This window comes from Octopus sinensis, unplaced genomic scaffold (genome assembly GCF_006345805.1).
Source record: "Octopus sinensis unplaced genomic scaffold, ASM634580v1 Contig13674, whole genome shotgun sequence".
NCBI classification, from domain to species: Eukaryota; Metazoa; Mollusca; class Cephalopoda; order Octopoda; family Octopodidae; genus Octopus; species Octopus sinensis.
In genome coordinates, this window is record NW_021833026.1 from 681,500 (window position 1) to 701,843 (window position 20,344).

A 20,344-nucleotide genomic window follows, 5' to 3' on the forward strand; every position below is an offset into this window, starting at 1 on the left:
ACCAAAGACGTCAAAATTTTTTAAAAAGTGGTTATAGAAAATATCAATTAATATATGGTTTATATTAATTTGATAAATATATTTATTTATTTTTTTAATCATTAATACTTCATATAATTACTTGTGGTGTTGCTCGTGACTGTAAGTTTGTTTGATAATAATTTAGCCATTTTTAATATATACGTTAAATATTTTGTTACTATAATTATTTAGTCTAAATGTACAACGGTATTGGATTGACAACCCCCCGAGGAAGCGGTACAAGTGGCTATGTCCAGAAAAACCTGGCCTGTCTAATGAAGAAAAGCCAAAAAATAAAATACGAGTATTCCCAAGAAGGCAGCAAAGTAGCAGAACTCAAGAAACCAAATCAGTTTATTCTCAACCACGAGAAAAAAAGGAAAGTCGAAGTCCAATGTTCCGAAATGGAGGATTTGATGCAAAAGAAAGGGTACTCACTCTCGTCCTCACAAACAGTTATTCCGAAGAAGAGTGCAATCGAATGGTCTCTGAATTCCGTAGGAAACTTCTCGACAACCTTGATGAGACGGTCGAAATAGAATTGGACGAGTTTGGACGTCCAAGGTCAGAATCTGATAATTTACAATTTAGTACTAAAGGGAGTCACCAGTTGGCTGTAGCCACCAACAAGAGGAATGAAATGCTCAGAGACGCATTCGGACTTGACGAGTCATATGATCGAATATCTTCTTTGTCGAGAATTCCTTTCAAGAAGAAGGGAGAGATCGAGTCTGCGAAGGTCGATGTCAATCCCCCTCAGGCGATTATTTCGAATGAGGAATTGGAGCGGCAAAAACTTAAAGAGCTTAAAAAGTCTAAGAAACTGGAGAAAAAGGCACTGAAATTGGAAAAGAAGGAAAAACGGAAGGCGGAGAAGGAAAAAGCGAGAAAGTCCAAGTTTGGACTAAAAAAATATTTTTAGGAGGAGAGGAAGAGATTCTGAGGAGAGCAGTGAGTGCAGTTGTAGTGACTGCGATGTGAGGTGAGTGTAGAATTTGTTGTTATTGGTAGTAAGAAGATCAAGCGTGAGGATCCATCGCCTCGGCGTTACAAAAGTCTAGACGTTGATTGACTAATAATTTGTGTCTTTTATTCCTTTTGTTTATTCTAACTGTTTAATATGAACATTCGTCTTATTTGGGAAGCGCTAATAAAATTATATGGAATTTTGTTTTTATACAGAACAAGATTTTTATTTTCTATTTTTGAAAATCTTTTTTAAGTACAGTATTCTGCAGTTACTATAAAAAAACATTTAGGATGTTTTATGAGCTTAAATCAATATATGCTAAAATACCACGTCATCTTCAAAGTGGTGTGTTACAATTATTAAATAAACTAATTAAGTAGCCTTCGAGTGAACAAGGGGGAACACTTCAAATATCTTTCTCATCCTTTCTTTCTCTTTTCTGGCTCTATAAATTTCGAAAAGTTGCAGTCATGGGTCTCTTGTCGACTAAATTATAAGAAAAAGTGGATCGGTGAGCATTAAGCGAGATAAACAGAAGATTTTTTGTTGTTAAATAAACGCATTAATTTATTATTGATAAAAACGTAAGTTCTGTATAAAATGTTTATCAATCTTCTATTAATTTCCAAGCCAATAAGGTCCACATTCACTATCAGGTTTTCTCTGGGCCTGACATGAAAAAAGATTAGTCATCACAGTACGAGGTTGTCTCATTTCTAGTATATCGTTCATATGCCATTCATATCTACAAATAGAAATATAAATAATACTTTATAATTGAATTTATTAACAAAATACTTTTATTGTGTACATCTCTTGAGAGACTGACGATTGTACCGATACTGGACACATAAAGATGAATGTTATTTAAAATTAGACGAAATGGGGGACTGTTAGCTTGCCCTTTTGTCAAAACTAATTTCAAGTTTATTTAACTTGCCTTAACTTGTTTTATGAAATTCTGAAACAAAACCGACGTCTTTTGGATGGACAGATTGATAAAGAGACCGGTTCATTAGAGAATTGGCGGAAACTCCACTTAAATCATTAATCCTTAAGAATAAAAAACTTTTCAAAAACCGGGAATCGACAAAACTAACAGTAAGATCGCCCTCTGTTCGAAATATAAACGAATTTGCGGAAATGACGTGGAAGTTTGACCATGGTGAAATAATAAAATTCCCTGTCATTACTATGACACTTCTCATGTTGTGATTTTGGTGCATTTTCATATTACATTGAACTACCTTGACATTTTACTTTAATAGATTATACCTTGCAGTTCTCAAATGTAAGTCCAGCAATTCTTTTAGGAAGAGTTGTCTTGATTCGGAAAATTACTTGCTGTCTTGTATATAATCCAGTGTAGCTCAAAGGGATTTGACAATTTTTTAAACATCTTTTGAATTCTTCAGAATCTTTGTATAAAATGTAAGAATTAAAATTAGTTCCGACAATCTCTTGCTACAAAATTTTATAAAAAGGAACTATAAACCTGATTTATTCCTATATAATCGCCAATAGAAGGAGAAATGTACAAAACTTTTCCTTCTTTGTTCATGATTGTAAAAAAACCGTTCATTTCCTAAAAATTAAATAAAAAATGACAATACGCAAATTCCAGTATTTTGACGTGGCTGATCAATTTGATGAACATCTGTCGAGTGAATGGCTGAATATCCTTTGAATATTTGCTTCAACTCAACAAAGGCTGAGAGAAGTCTTAGTAAAGATGCTTTGTCGAGATTTTTAGTAATTGAATCAGAAATGGGAATTTTTTCTGCAATTTGAACAAAAGCCTGATTTTCCTTCCGCCTTCGTATTTTTGCCGTATTTTCATGCTCCATGCAAAACTAAAAATTTTGTTTGTCTCAAAGATCATTAAAATATAACTAAAACTAAACATTTGAGCAAAACGTGACATTTTAAAGTCAATGACATTATTTTGGACTAAATTCTGCTATCATTTACTCAAGTGGTAGTTAAATGTGACCATTGAGTGACAAGCAGTAGTAAATATGGATCTTTGACAGATTTATTAACCTTATCACATAAGTCATTAGCCAGCAAAAACACATGTTTAATTACTATTATTAAAAACTTGCAAAAACTGCCATTGAAGTTACATTAATATGATTGTAAACAGCGATTAAGCACAGGCACAATTATATGTTTAGCGCGTTCGACAATTAGCGGGTAATCGAAACGTGGAATAGTCAGATAATTTGAGACGTTGAGATATTTTTTGTCATTTAACACGTACATTAATTTTTGAGATAGATTCTGCACAACTCGCATGCAAATGTCGATTTTTAAGTGCAAACTTAGTAACAGGTTTTCTTTTCGAATTATTTTACTTTTATCTTTTAAATATCAAAGTATTGTGCGAGTAAGGGCACAATATGCCAGACTGGGAGCATATGGAGTGTCCGTCTCATTTTAAAAACATCAAAATAATAATTTTTTGGATTGGTTTAATTTTAATTTCTTATTCTGTCGTCGTTTCTCATTAATTAACTTGATTTAAAATTTTTCTAAACTTGAAATATCAGTTATTCAAATATTCTTATACAATTAATTTATTTCAAAATTGGAAATTAAATTGTCTTAATGTAAATCTTGAAACTCTATAGTTTTCGAACTCATTTTAGTTTGAATCGTCTTCTATCCGTTAACATTAAAATGAACAAATGAATCTACTCTAAAATATACCTAAAGTATTTTCAAATAATTAAAGTGTGACTAGTGTCAATCATTAATATGTAGATTAGTATATTTGATACCTACGAATTGGGTTAAGACCTAGCGCAGAATTATAATTCAAAATTTTTAATTATGACAATAATCAATATTTATAATCATTTTCAGATTTCCCCTGCGCCGAACGGATGAGTCGCCGAGCGGATGGACAGACAATTTCCACAGAAAGTTCAAATAACAAAAATCTTTTTGATATTTAAGTATAAAAAGTAGTTTAAAATATGATTTTTTAATTTTATTTAGAATATTAAAATACAAATCTCTTTAATATTAGAAACAATTTTTACAGTTTTTTAATTTATGAGATTATCGTAAATGACCTATAACAAAAAATCGAGAAAATAAGGATGAATAAAACACTACTATTACATAAAACAAACAAATTGTTTATAAAAACATTTTCAATGAATAACTTCATAGAATTAGAATAAGCATTGATAGGATATTGTTGCAACAAACATAGAAAACGAAATGTGCACTATATTTGGCAGTTCATAAAAATGAAAGTATAAAAATTTATATTCGCATGTAATTTGGGTTATATCTAAATGAAAATTCGGGCTCAAAATCTGTCAGGCGGAACTGTGGACGAGTTCGGGCTACATCCTCTCTCCTGCGCCCGCAGTGCAGGCCGCGCTCCTCGCCACGGTGAACTAAACGACATCGTGAAGAGTTCCCTCAAAGCCGCCGGGGTGCCGTCCGTCCTCGAACCGGTCGGTTTGGACAGAAGTGACGGCAAACGCCCTGACGGCTTAACTACATTCCCATTTGAGCAGGGAAAATCCTTTATATGGAATTCCACTTGCTGTGACACATTCTCCAACGGGAACCTAGCCAGGGCCTGTCGACCCAGGCTTTGCTTCCAATCGCGCTGAAGATTTCAAAATCCTGAAATACGGTCACCTTTCCAGCTTCATTTTCACGCCCATTGCCGCTGAGACCTCTGGTGTCTTTGACCGCAAGTCGCTTTGTTTCCTACGCGGTTTGGGGAGAAAAATCGCCAAAAAAAGGGACAACCCGAGAGAGTTCTTTTGGCTTCTTCAACGCCTCTCCATTGCTGTAATCCGCGGCAACTACTTCGCAATTCGTGAGGCTGGGAGGGCGCCCTAACTTGCGTAGTCTTAAAGAATCCTTCCCCTTTTCTAACTGTCTTTTAATAAAAAGAGTATGTTCTGAAAAAAATTTTAATGAAAAACAAATAAAAATGAGTAGCTTAAGATGGTAGTTAAAAAAACTCAACAAAAATAATTAATTAAATAATAATATAAAGTTAAAGTAAATTTGTGTTATTAATTATTTACTGGAAAATCAAAATTATTTAAATAGTTTAATAAAATATCATATCAATGATGCGTCGTCAAATCTCGCATATTCTTAAACGTGCATTATCATCCGAATCAGACAACCTATCTTTCAATGAAATGGTCATGAAATATACACAGAATGCAGTTAAGATACTCGAACCATCCCTTGCCAACTACCTCCCTCGTAATATTTATAAAGTATATTTTAGCAAAAATGGATTCTGACGAGAAAAAAAGGATCATAAGTGGCATTTTAGAGAACATAATCCCCACCCACGCCACACTTAAAGTCAACTTTCCCGTAAAAATGGACGACGGCCGAATCAAAACTCTCACCGGATGGCGAGCCCAGCACTCAAACCACAGGCGACCAGTGAAGGGAGGTTCTCTTCAAATCTGTAAGTGTAGGCGTGAGATATTCTATTCACGTCAACGAGGACGAAGTCAACGCTCTGGCAACTCTCATGACCTTCAAATGTGCTGCCGTTGATGTTCCCTTTGGAGGGGCAAAGGGAGGAGTTAAAATTGATCCTTCAAAATGTTCGGAAAACGAATTAGAAAGAATAACCCGTCGATATACACTCGAGATTGTCAAAAAAAACTTTATGGGTCTATTTTAATCTGGTAATACCGTAGGACCGGCAATCGATGTCTTAGCTCCAGACGTGGGGACAAATGCTCGGATTATGGCTTGGATGTCCGACACATACCAAAACACCGTCGGTAACCGTCAAATCACCATGTTAGGACACACTGACTTATATTCCCGTGCGTGTGTTACCGGAAAGCCTATTCCACAAGGGGGTATTCACGGAAGAGTCTCTGCCACAGGGAAAGGGTTGGTGATCGCCACCAAGATGTTTATGAATAACTCTCAGTTCACCCAATCCGTCGGGATCAGTCCCGGACTCAGAGGGAAGACCTTTATAATCCAAGTGGAGGAGGGTGACTCATTTTTAGGGTTTCGGAAACGTGGGGTTACATGCGATGAGATATATGACGAGAGAAGGGGCAATGTGTATTGGAGTGATGGAACACGATGTCTCCCTTTACAACCCTTCAGGGATTGATCCACGGGAATTAGAAGATTACATGCTGGTATGAAGTAATATTGAATTTGCAGGAAAATAAATCGTTAAAAGGGTATCCAAAGGCAAGAGAGTATTCGGGTGATTTATTCACTGAGCAGTGCGATATTCTTATTCCATGTGCGCTCGAAAGGCAAATCACAATGAAAAACGCTCCGTTCATAAAGGCTAAGGTTATTGTGGAAGGAGCTAATGGACCCACCACCGTGGCAGCCGACATGCATTTGAAATCGCGGAATGTTCTGACAATTCCTGATGTGTTGGCTAACAGTGGAGGAGTCATCGTTTCTTATTTTGAATTCCTTAAAAATCTTAATCACGTCAGTTTTGGTCGACTGTATTTCAAATATGAGAGAGAGTCCAATTATAATCTGTTGGGTATATTTTTTCTGTCATTTCAGCATCTGTGGCTGACTCTTTGAACATGTACAAGCAAAGTGGACAGGAGGATTACGTAATCCAGCCGAACGAAGCATTCTTGAAAAAGATTGAGGGTGCCAGTGAAAAGGATATTGTCAATTCTGGATTGGAGTATACCATGGAGCGTTCTGCGAATGTATTTTGTGTTTTTCAGCCTTAAGAAAATTATGGCTTCGAGTAACAAGTTCAACCTTGGAGTTGATTTGAGGACTTCCTGCTACGTGAATTCTCTAGAAAAAATATCGAGGGAATTTATAATGTCCGGAATAGTTCAATAGTGGGGTAATCTTCTACTAATCTGTGTTTTAATCGCTTTTAATTCGATTATTCGGCATTTTTGTTGGTTAGTTGCTACATGATTTCTAGGCTAGTTATTGTTTCTCGTGTTAAATTGCCCATGTGGCTGCGGTAAATTGATTTTTAAAAAGATTTGATAACTTTATATTTAATTTTTTTATATGCAGGTCGAAAAATTGGGTGTGACATAAATCAATATTTTCTTGTTATCCTTATTAATTTTCTATAAGAAGAGATTACGATGGTTTCAGGAAATTGTTTTTAACTAACATTCAATTTCAATTATTTGCTTGGATTCTGTTTTTGATAAAAATTACTAAGGTTATTAAAAAAGTTTGTCACAGGTCAAACTTTTTTTTGGTTAGCAGAAAAAATAATACTGTTTTTTTAAAAAAGTCATTCTTTATTTTCATTAGATCGACTAAAGTTTAAAGGGTCTTAACAAAATTTTTAATTAATCTTGAAATGGTTTTTTTAGTGTCAAGCTGATGTTATTTTTCTTAGTAATTTTCACAGTTATTTAAAATATGAGCAAGTGTCATCATTTTTGGCTGATCAGTTAAACTAATTTTATCGTCTGCAAGATCTTGACATACGTCACTGCTGAAAATGTTCACAGAAGGTACATATACATAATAAAAAGAGAACTTAGATCCAAAAATTACAAAATAAAAAATTAAGATGTGATCAATAACCCATATCTTTTATTTCTTATTAAAGTGAAATGTAGTAAAAATGAGAAGACCTGGAATCAACTGATGGAAATATATTTCTAGTCCAGGAATTGTTCTAATTTTTTTGGTGTTAATCCCATTTAGTTTGCTATTAATTTCATATTGTTAGATATTAATCCCACTCAGTTTTCTGTTAATTCCATTTAGTTTTTTATTAATTTCACTTAGTTTTCTATCGATTCCAGTTAGTTTTCTAATGATTTCACTTAGCTTGATTGGTTGGTGTTAATCCCACGTAGTATGGGAAATAGTATAGTACTTTATTACGGGCAGAAACTAAAAAACAAAAATCCCCCGGATCACAAGTGCAATTTTTGGTAGTGAGAATTTCAATTTGTAGAAAGCACATGAAAAACATCAAATACGTAATAAACACGGAAACACTTTCACTTTAAGAAATTTACATCAATCAAAACAAAAGAATAGAACAATAGACAAAATTACAAAACCTTCTCCAAAAACAAGAGACTTTTTATTTATCTTCTAAATCAGGAATCTGCAAATACTTTTGGAAAGAAGCCAATTTTTGAAATTGTTTAAAATTTCGAAAAATTAAAGAGCCACCCTTTATCACTTGTCCAGATCAAAAATTCCATTAAAAAATCAAATTAATTATTTTTATTGATTCCTCCTTTCTTTGAAGAGTAGTCTGATCTGTGTCGTAACTAGTCAATTTTAATCTGAAGTTTGATCATCGATTCAAGTTTGTTATTTTTTTCTTAATTTGGATTTGATATAATTTATGTGCTAAAATTTTGTTCACATATATAAGTGGACAGTGTTTAGGTCTTGGGCTTTAGTGACTCAGGTCCTGGGTTCGAGTCTGGTCGCTGTTTATCCAGTTGAAGCTTCCACGCATCTACAATAGGAAAAGATTTGATGAGGGACGGCGTCATCAGTGAACACTCACTGCGGAACCGGAGCGTCCATCATGGACAAGAAGTACACGGAAAAAAAGGAAAGACAGATGAAGATTGTTCCGTGGCTCTACCTACGATTAGTTAGAATTAATTTCTCTTCACTTAAAATAAAAGCGTGTGTCCCGCCAATTCCGAGCAAAGTACTGTGACCCGGCAAAAAATAAATAGTCAAAACTCCATATGCAATTTTTTAATTCATAAAAAGAATCCAGAGAGAGAACATAATTCATTAAATGTCATGTCCAAAAGTTGCATTTCGAACTTAACTTCATTAATTTCAATTGACGATAAATTTAAAATGCTAAAATCCTAAATGAATATTTAGACATTTACATTGAGCCTATTTTTGAAAATTTTTCTCACATACGAAAGAGAATTTATAAAAATAATCGATTGAAAACGTGCCCTTTCGAGAACCAACAAACTTTGTTGTACTGGAAAAGATCAATATACTCATTGGTCATTTCTTTTAACAAATCTTTAAATAGTTAATGGTTAAGTTATATATAATAATATATTATTTTTGATACAATAATGCCTGTCTGTTTGAATCTAAAATTATAGAGTTTTCCGAGCTTTAACGCCGAAAGCGCAGGCATCATCGTTAATTCATTAATATTAGCGTTGAAGCTTTAAGCATTAACGTTTAAACGCAAAAATTAACGTTTTCATGGAAATTCTGTGTTAGAGTAAAAGCTATACAAACAAAAATGAAATAAAAAAAACGTTTCAACAAACAAACTAATTGTTGAACATTCAATGGCACCGTTCATTTGCCGAACTGTACTTCACATTTTAAAAATAAAACATATTATTTTAAATGATAATGACTTAAAGATATAGTTTTTTGGGAAAATTTGTAAAATTGGAAATGTGGTCTGGCAAATTGCGGATCCAACAAATGGACGGTGACATTCAAATAATGGAAAATTTAATAAAAAAGTCAGTGATTATCTAAATATGCCTAAATCTACAATAAGGCGAATACTTGAAGAAAATCTGGAGATGTTAAGTGCAAACCCCGTGGTGAAGATTATTCATCTAAATTAAATGAGTTAAACAAGAAATACATTATTAGTTTGGTTGATGATAATCAATTATTGGCAACTACCAAGTTAAAAGACATGCTGTTTTCTGAATATGTAATGAATAAATAGAGAATCATTTTCTACAAAATTTGTAATTTTTCCTTAAATGGGGAAACTGATGCTCGGATACACCATTATAAAGGATTAAATAGAGTGATTCCAAATTTTAATCTCGAATATTAACCATCCTACTTTCCTTTCTTAAATCCAAAAGAAAATATATTTTCTGTATAAAAGCATTTTGTAATTTCTGAAAATATCAACAATTAATTGAAAAATAGCATGTATTACTAAAAATGACTGAAATAATTATTGATCATTGCGACTTTTTAATCTCAAAATGCTCAAACATATTCATATTCCCTTTCCCGAGCAGAAAATAAAAATTAACGAATAACGATCTTAATTATTTAAAAATGTTGTTTTGATTTCCCAAAAACGCCAATGCTTGCGCTTTCGACACGAAAGGTCAGAAACTCTATATTATTTAGATATCCTCAAAAACACAGTTTAAAAATCATATTAATTACTTTCATTGTATTGATGGAAAATATTGATGGAAATTTCATTGTATTGATGCATAATTAAGTCGATATTTACCCAAAACCTTAACTTTATAAAATATTAAAAGAAGATTAATGTCAAAACTAAAGAGAAAAGAAGGGTAAGGTATTAGACTGTTAGTTAGTATGAGCCAACGATTAAACAGCAGAATACGTTGCCAGGAATTCTGACACAACCTTAGCCAACTTTCCATCAGTTTCTTCCGTTAACTTACCCTCAGTTCGGATTGTATTAAGCAAATCCTTCTGACTGCTACGAAGATATGCGAGGAAAGCCTTCTCGTATTCTGTAATACTAGCAGGATCCATCTTATCCAGATATCCACGAACACCCGAATAAATAACCGCAACCTGCTCCTCAATTGGCATAGGAACTATCATTAAATACATCCAGCACACCATATTGGCCTTGTTTTAGAAGCTCTGTCAGCCGAACACCTCGGTTTAACAAATTTTGAGTTGAAACGTCGAGATCCGATCCAAATTGAGCAAAAGCAGCGACCTCTCGGTATTGAGCCAATTCAAGCTTCATTGAGCCAGCCACTTGTCTCATTGATTTCATTTGAGCCGCCGATCCAACGCGAGACACAGAAAGACCAACGTTGATGGCCGGTCTGATTCCACGATAAAATAGTTCAGACTCCAAAAAAATTTGACCGTCTGTGATAGAAATAACATTTGTTGGAATGTAGGCTGACACGTCACCGGCTTGGGTCTCAATAATCGGCAAGGCAGTCAAAGACCCTCCTCCAAACGAATTATTCAATTTTGCCGCACGTTCGAGCAATCGTGAGTGAAGATAAAACACATCTCCCGGATATGCCTCTCTCCCAGGCGGTCTTCTCAAAAGAAGAGACATTTGACGGTAAGCCACCGCCTAAAACTCATAAAACAAACAAACATGTTTCGAAAGATCATCATATATAATAAGTGCATGCTTTCCATTATCACGGAAATAATCTCCCATGGCACAGCCAGAATAAGGAGCAAGATACTGGAGAGGAGCAGCATCTGAGGCAGTTGCGGATACAAAAGCAGTGTATTTAAGAGCGTCTAACCGTAATCACTACACACCAACCGGCATCCCTAAGTCTCTTGACCAACTGAGCCACCGTCGATCGTTTCTGGCCAATGGCAACATAAATGCAATATAATTTATTCTTTTCATCAGCCGCGTCGTTGAATCTCTTTTGATTTATAATCGTATCAATAGCCAGTGCTGTTTTTCTACCAAATCACGTTATTTCAGCAAACCCGGTTTGTCTATCACCAATAATCAACTCTCGCTGTCCACGGCCAATTGGTACAAGCGAGTCCACTGCTTTGATTCCCGTCTGCATTGGCTGGGAGACAGAAATCCTGGGAATAATTCCCGGGGCTTTTGTATTCACTCGGACTCTACTTGACCCACCAATCGGTCCCTAATTGGAGAATTCGTTGTTTTTGAATATACAAGTCCGTCTATCGGATTTCCGAGAGCGTCGACTATTCTTCCAAGCATTTCCATGCCAACAGGGACATCCACGATGGCTCCTGTTCGTTTAACAACGTCCCCTTGTTTGATTAGTTTGTCATTTCCAAAGACTACTGCTCCGACGTTGTCAGATTCCAGATTGAAGGCCATTCCCTAGCAATGATAAGCCAAAAGAGATCCCTACTTTGATACCGCTGGAGAATTCTATCATCTCGTCTGATTGACAGTTATTCAATCCGGATATTCTGGCGATTCCGTCCCCTACGGACAAAACTCGTCCAGTCTCCTCTAAGTTGGCTCCCACGGAATGGCCGAGAATCCTCTTTTCCATGATTTCCAATACTTCTGATGAGCCAGCGGAAGAAGCATAGCGGAGCTGATTTAAGTGATAACATTGTCTGAACGATAACTAATTTTTAATTTATTTTTTATTTAATTGGCACTTTTATAGCATTCGAAACTAATGACACAAATGCGACCATCAAAGCACCTCGCTGAAATTAATGATTCTGATTATTTAAAACAATAAATTAATTTAGAATTATCAATCTTTTAAACTAAATCACTTTATTATACTTTATAATTATAGATCATTCAAAAATAAAATCACTTTTTTTTCATATTAATGAGAAAAGATTGCACCGAAAAAACTCGGGAAATGCTTTCTATGAACAAAAAAGCATGAACAAGACTGACATTGTTGATGTACAAACTTATGGAAACATGGAGACTGTTGAAGAAGTTTGATTCATTGCTTGGAGATCGGAAGGACATCATGCTTAGAAATAAACTGGTCCCTTTTGCTCAAAATTCGTCATGAAGGCTTGGTTACGATATTGTCCTATGCATTCACCACTACGTTGTAGCAATCTAAATGCTTTTGTTAACCCCGTTTTACTGTACAATTCATCTACATCAGTGTTTCTCAAACTAGGGTTGAAGATCTTCCTTCTGAAAACTGTATAATTTAGGAAGAATTTACGACATGAAAAATGGTGAATGTGCATAACAAGTTTTCACTGAAGTGGCTTATTCTATTCAGAATTGGCAAAAATGGCACTTAAAGTACTTATTCCATGTGGAAACATATGAGTGTGAGACAGCATTTTCAGTACTACTTACCATCAAATCAAAATTCCGAAATAAATTATATGTGTCAAATGACACGAGGGTTGCATTGTTTAAAACATAGTCCGATTTAGAAAAACGAGTGATGAGCAAACAAGTTCATCCATCTCATTAGTTATAACTGTTTAATTTTTCACTAATTTTTTAGATAAAATATTCACCAACCCGAGTTTAAAAAAGGAAACCCAATTAATGTGTTTTTTGTAAACTAAAAATGACTTTTATCAAAAGTATGTTGAATAATAGTTCGACAAAACGTCACTTGGTAACAACCTAAAACTATCATTCACCTGCAAAATTATAATAAAATTTGCGAATCGGTTCTTTTAAATTTGTAGAAAAACATATAAAGATTTTAATTTCAATTATAAAAAGCATGTAAATATAAAAATTTTTCAATAGTATAAAAGCAGTGTGTGTATTTCTGTCGGTAAAGATCAAGTCGAAAATTGAATTCTACATCAAATTTTTGTAAGTTTTTTAAATTTTATTTGATAAATAATTTAACCGCAAAATGAATTATTCTTTTATTTTGCATTTTTACAAAAATAAGTCTATATAACGATTTTGACTTCAAAAGTAAAAAGGATCTTTCCGCTTTTGTTGACGACTGCAAACAAAACCAGCCTTTCGGACCAAATGGCCACAAAATCGAGGAGAAAAAGCAACGCGTGTCAGTAATAATGCTTAGGAACCTCCCGAATTGAGTTGGAACCGAGGAACTTGTAAAGTATCTGGGTAAACTAATCTTCTAGGGTTTTCTAGTTAAGATATTTTTCCGAAATGAAAGTCCACTTCATTTGGCTAAAGTGACCATCCCCTCTAATGGTGAAGCAGCCTCCCTCGTGCAAATGGGCTTGAAAACCAGGTTCCGTGAAATTTTCTGTAGCTGGTACAAGCAACCAGACACCCAATGTTTCCGCTGCCAGCTCTTTGGACATATCTCACGGTTCTGTAAAGAAAAAGTGAGATGTTTCATCTATGAAAAAAGAGTGAGATGTTTGGAATGCCCAATGTCTGGGAAGTACCCCACCAGGTGCATAAACTGTGAATCCTCCGTGCACATGCCCAGTCGCCAAGGAACTTCTCCAAAAGAGGATAACTCTGAAAACCCCGGATCATAGAACCAAGCCGAAAGTTGATACGGCTTTCGCATCAAAGAAATGGGAAAAAGGTACAACATAGAAACAGGAAGAAAGAGTATGCAAACAGTCAGAAAAGAAGGGAACTTTACCAAAAGTGCAAAACTCGTGGACACGGAGGTTCAGACAAATATCATCCATAAACCCCAGTCAAACACGTGGAAAACTACGACGCACTCTATATCTACACAAAACCCAACATTAAAGGTAGAACAGGGCGTGAACATAACCGAGTTTACGAATCTACCTAAAGAAGTAGCGACATCTATGAATCTCGGAGACTCACTAAAGTCAATCTCTGGATACCAAGTATCCAACATGCTGCGGACAGGCGAAAGGACAAGTGCAATGAACAGCTAAGAGCGGAATTGGAGATGCTCCAAATAAAATCAAAAACGACGACTAAAAAAACGTTTAAAAATTTACTGGAACTAGTGGCGCTCGCTATGGAGGACAGCCAGTAAAACTCAACAAGATGAGCGTTTTTAACCTTATCAACGTCCAGTCAATTCGGAAACGAGCTACGGAGCTAACCTACCTGACTAGCTCTGTAAACATGAATTTATTGATTGTGAATGAAACGAAACTTAAGGAAAATCAACATCACAAAATCTATGAATTTCGATCAATCGGCATCCCGTGGGAACCTGACGCTGTGGCTGGTACTGGGACATACAATAAACGCAATCTAATAGTGAGAAACCTAAAAATCGTAGAAAATTTGTATGAACTGATAACTTTGGAACTTCTAACTTCTTTTGGATGGATGTCTATGGGAGCTATGTACTCCAAAGAAATAAAGAATTACTCTAAACTTATAGAAGACTTCTTCGCAAACCATGACAGAGGAATTCTAATAGGCGATCTTAACGCAAAACACACCTCATATAAATGCGCAAATACAAATAGAGATGGTCTGATACTCCTCGGATTATCGAGAAATGCGGCTTCAGTGTCTTGACCTCACAAGAAACAAACCATTTCTCTTATCATGGGAAACCGGATAGGAGCTTTCCTCGTCTCGGCTGGTGTCATTCACCAATGCAACATACCGAGGATAGAGATAGACATTGGCATCGATCACCTGCGAACATCAACTTTGATACGACTCGGACAAACTGGTGCAACTGCAAGATAGCAATGAAAATGCGTCTAATACAGCATCCAATTGAAAACATCTCCTCAAATATACAGATCGTAAAACTTGATAAAACTCCCAGAGAAGCTATACTGGACTTCCTTTAAGAATCTTTGGTCAAAAAGTACATCAAATCAAACACACCTGACTATGACTACATTCCGATTAATGTCTTCAAACATGCCCCGGAAATTCTCCTACGATAATTGGCCGCTCTGTACAATAAAAGTTGGACATTTGGATACGTACCAAACTCTTGGAAAAAGTCAATCGTGCGTATAATTCCGAAGTCTGGCAAAAGTAAGGACCGTGCAGAGAATTATCGGCCAATAAGTCTAATATGCTCAATCTAAAAAATTAGGGAACAGATTGTCTTCACCAGGCTTTCAAACTTTGTAGAGGAGTCAGATACGCTTACAGCGGAGCAGTAGGCCTTTCGACGCAAAAGATCTTCTAGAAATTGCTTGGAGAGCTCGAGAAAGTCATCTCGCACAGTTTTGCGGACAAAATATGCATCATTGCTATCTGCCGTAACTGAGAACCTAAAATACTTCGGGGTTGAAGTTGGAACCAAGGGTTCTTACTTCAGATACATCGATTCGAGAAGGAAGAAATGCGCTCAAATTCTCAGGAGCTAATTCACTTCCACCTTTGTCCAGAAACATTTTTATATGTTTATAAAACGTGCGTCGACCATTGCTTACCTACGGGCTCGAGGGATGGTACCCTACTACTGAGAGGAATGGAATTATCGCTAAGCTCGAAAAGACGAGACGATATGCCATCAAATTGGCAAATGGACTCCAGCTGGACCAACCCATCCCTCAAGAGATGGAAGACGCGACGGAAACGATTGGAAATGTTCTTGAGAGAGCCTTTTCCTCTCGAATCTGGAATTAAACATAAAAAGAGGGAAACAACGCAGAAGAGGCATACTTTATCTCATTAACTTTCTCTCCCTTTTTCGGCTTTTCCTTTTAAATAAATTCATACGCTCTAATTCTTTCTCGATCGCGTCGGCTTCCCGTCCATAAACATTAATTAATTTTATTAAATTTGAATTAGTTTCTAAAAAAAAATTCATTGTTCGTGTAACATCCCACTAGAAAATAAATGACCGGATCTCTGTAATACTCAGACAGTCGTAGACAAAAATTTATCTTTCCCATTGAGTGTTTTCAATCGTGATCTTGTTTTTTTGTATTTTTTCGGTGATAATGTTGAACCTTCTCTTATGTTTTTCTCAACTGTCTGCCCAGTTTAAAAATTGCAATTTTGAACTAACGGGTGTAATGTAACCAGAGAAATATTATATTTTCAGAGTTTTGAAAGATTGTTTTTTCAGAGATGACAATCAAATCCGCTCGGAAGTAAGATTCTTAGACATTAAAAGCAATATCTTGTTTTTACAAAAGCCAAAATTTGTGCTTTTAAAAAATGTTTTCTTTTTGTAAAAATGATGTTCAAATTGTTAAGTTATTGTAACGTAGATTTTGAATTCATCCTAAACGACACTTTTCACGGGCTAATGGATTTGTATCAGAATTTTAGGCCAGGTCGACTTACAAAAGCCGCTTCTCTGTGGGAGACTCTTTCCTTTGGGGATTGATTTTTGATGGGGAATTGCGGCACTAATTACAAAAGCAAGTTCACTTATCCCTGTGTTAATAACCAAACAAGTATTAGTACAGTCAGACTATTAGAAACTGGAGCAGAAGAACCCTGATTCCTACACTAAGTAAGTGACTCTACCAAATAAGCCATCACGGCGTATATCGGAGTAGTATCCTTGAGGAATAGTTGGATCAGCAAATGAATGAAATAACTAAACCTGGGGGAAATATTCTCGAATTTTATCAACCAAAAAATTCTGCATTTGAACGCACGTAAAATCGCCAGGTCGGCTAGTAAGTGTTATTAAACTCAAATACGATTTCAATAAGTTAGCAATATTGCCAACATTTGAAGGAGTCAAAAACTGGAAGGATTCACTGTTCGGACAAATCAGACTGGCTGCCTACACTTGTGGATATATCAGTACGTCGTTGAAGGACACAAATGTGTATATGCTGTACAGTATCTCCGACAGTTTCATGTTACACTGAATATGTACAATACTATACTTTTTGGGAATTGCAGAGTTTTCCTGGGAGTTTGTGCAGTAAATGTAGCTGAAGTGTTTATATGGCTTCAAACCTGGATTCGGGGATTGACCAATAGGTTCGAAAAAATGTCGACGACAAATCTACACGCCTCCGGATTATTCTTATCGGGTTTGGCCTGAATGCAGGCGTTAATGCAAAAGTTGATTTGTAGCAGGATCATAAAAATCAATGTCAACATATATTTTTAAAAAATGAAATTATTTTATACAATATATGATTTATTAGAAATAATTCAAATTATTAAATGAATTAAGGTGAAATAATATTTTATCTATAAAATATTGTTTTTAGCTTTTCCTCTTGCTTCCGATTCGTCTTTTTTTGGTTATAACCTTTTCCCTCAGTCACAAAACTGTAATTTTAGTCTATTTCTTTCAAACGTAGCACTTAATTTTCCAGTTGCTGCTTATCCCACAGTCTTTGCATTAATAACTAGGTTTTGGTCGAGGAAGGGTTTTAGCCAATATGGAATTTGTAGAGTGAAACGTATAATTATGTATGCTCGTACACGACTTTACTGGCATTCCATCAACTGCAAGTGTCGATTCCGGGAGTTGGTGTTATCACCGTGATTAAAATATTGACAGTCCACGTAGTGATAGTGTAAAAAATAAACTTTAGAAACGTAGTTATCATTTAGACAGTTTGTATTGATTGGTTACATGCGAATAATGCCACCAGTCGAGATCGACTAATCTAAGAACTCTAATATCCATTCTATAAATTAGATAGACTTTTATTTTTCAGTCAGAATAAAAGATAGGTCTACAGATAATTTTTTGATAAAAGATCAACTTTGATTTTTCGATTTATAACTTGTCGGGATTCTAAACTGAAACCAGAATAAATGAGCAGAGTTAATGAAGATCGACGAGGTCGCCATGGATGACAAAAAACACGAGGGGTCGAAATCTACCTAACGGCATAGACCACCCCCACCGTAACAAAATGGAAGGTTAATAGGCAATAAATTATTCAGATCAATCGTAGTGTTTAATATCTTTATCAACGTGTTGAACACGATTACGTTTAGCGAAGAGAGCATTTCACCGAAGGATAATAAGGTGATGGCCAGATGAGAAAGATTCAGTTTGAAATAAACAGAACATTCCTCAGCAAAAAAAGACAAAATGGGGCTGCAAATTTAAAAGCCACGTGACCAGGAATTTGAAGTTTTTCGATTTCCCTGAAGCTCAGAGACTACCCAAAAGTCGGAAACCAAGAATAACCAACTCATCAAGAGAATATATTTTTAATCAATTCCAAAAATGAAAAAGTCATTTATTTGATTCTACTAAATCAAAAATTTTAAAAGATCGTCTTAAATAACTACCTATTACAGCAAAAGTTTTAATTCACAATTTTTAAACAGGCAATTAGAAAAATATACATTATTTGGAATATAAAAAGAATTAAATTGATTGTTGGCGGAAATAACTATCGACTAAAGTCTGCCGCTTGCTGGGAATATATTTCTTTACTTTCTTAGAACGTTTCAATTTGACATTTTTCTCACTTAAACACTTCTCGACATTGCCAGGCCACCAGGAAGTTCTTTTCACAACCTTAGGAGTCATTTCCCTGGACTTCTCACAAATTCCAGCAATAAACTCTTCTACATTGCTCGGCTCATTTGGTTGAATCTCCGTTGGTGAAATCAACGACTGATTCAATCGGAAAGTAGGCTTGTTCCACGAAACGCCCTCTCGACTCACACTAGTATAAAAATCAGCAGAGTTGTTGCTGCCAATTCTCCAAAGAGCGACGGAATAGTCATCACTGGCAGTCACTATTTCACTTTGTGTGGGACTCCAGTCAACTGAAGTTACCTCACCCCCATGTCCGACTAACAAAGTCTCACTCATTCTGCCTTCTACGTCAACCAGTCGTGCGTTATTATCCGATCCTCCACACAACAACCAATTATCATCAGGGGAAAGGGCAATACGAACATAAAAAGTATTAAACAGCACATTGGAATATGTTTTGACTACAAATTAAGACATAACCAGACTACCCAATTCTAACGAACGATCTTGTCCTATCACTAATTTACTTATCGACGACTTTGGAGACACACTGCTTACATAAACAGTCATAAGGTCACTAGAAACAGACAAACAAGAAAGTCCATCTAAAAATTTAAATTACAAAATTCTGACCGTTTGTTGTGTAGACATTGATCGGCTTTACTTTACGACTGTCCCACAGGTTAACAGTCCCATTCGAACTCGCAGAGACGAAGGTAGACCCAAAAGTGCCTCTTATACAAGTCACTGATTTTCTAGAATGACTGGCTTTCCGACAGTTGGGGTTGTGGGCACTGGAGACACTCCATACTGACACACGGGGTCTTCTCAAATCCCACATTCGAACTGATCCGTCATTCGAAGAACTCAAAACCAGAGCTATTAAATTAAATAAATTAATTAACATGCTAATTAATTATAATTTAAATTAATTAAATAAAATAATAAATAAACAGTTGTTGTTGTGCACTCTTGAAACTGACTTTACAGACTGTAAGTGTTCTTTAAATGAATGGACTACAACACTTTTCGTCACATCAATTAAACAAAGTGAACAATCAGCTGACGCAGTGATAAGGGAATGATTTCTATGGCCAACAAGCCACTCCACATCGTAAATTGCTCTATCATGAAATTTGTGGCGACTTTTTTGGAAAAGGTCAGTTTTGTTGGCAAACCAAAGCTGGCCAACCTCGTCAGAAATAGAGTAAACATCACCCTCAGCTTGAAATGGTATATAAATACTAACTTGGCTCGAATTTGCAAGAATAGGGAGGGCACTGATCAAGTCTAGAAACCTCATATATTTCTGTTCTGTCTTGTTTAATAGAATTGAAGCCAAAATGTTTAACAGTGTTCAGGAGTGGATATTTTCCTGGGATTATTATGTTATATGTTACCGTAATATTCTCTTTCCAATATCTGATGGTACATGATCACCTGACACTGATCCGATATTTATTTTATTAGATTTTTATATAATATTTTATAGAAATTTATCAATAAAAAGTATTTAATTTTTTAAAGAACCTTATAATTAGTTATTGAATTTATCTAAAGGAAAAAATGGTTAATTTTTAAAATGAGCATGAATTCATCAAAT

The 20,344-nt window shown here is 35.3% G+C and overlaps 2 protein-coding genes and 2 pseudogenes across 2 annotated transcripts; 2 read left to right on the plus strand and 2 right to left on the minus strand.

Annotated features, from left to right (window-relative positions):
- Window positions 1-415: 415 nt before the first annotated feature.
- Window positions 416-943, plus strand: LOC115229816 (serine/arginine repetitive matrix protein 2-like). The gene has a single exon (XM_029800104.1). The coding sequence runs from the start codon at window positions 416-418 to the stop codon at window positions 941-943; it is 528 nt and encodes a 175-aa protein (XP_029655964.1).
- A 666-nt stretch (window positions 944-1,609) lies between these two features.
- LOC115229817 (single-minded homolog 2-like) lies at window positions 1,610-2,838 on the minus strand. The gene is made up of 4 exons (XM_029800105.1): window positions 2,605-2,838; window positions 2,267-2,455; window positions 1,829-1,833; window positions 1,610-1,736 (listed from the first exon to the last, which is right to left on the minus strand). The coding sequence occupies exons 1-4, from the start codon at window positions 2,836-2,838 to the stop codon at window positions 1,610-1,612; spliced, it is 555 nt and encodes a 184-aa protein (XP_029655965.1).
- A 2,431-nt stretch (window positions 2,839-5,269) lies between these two features.
- On the plus strand, window positions 5,270-7,051 carry LOC115229818 (annotated as a pseudogene).
- A 3,472-nt stretch (window positions 7,052-10,523) lies between these two features.
- On the minus strand, window positions 10,524-12,129 carry LOC115229819 (annotated as a pseudogene).
- Window positions 12,130-20,344: the final 8,215 nt, after the last annotated feature.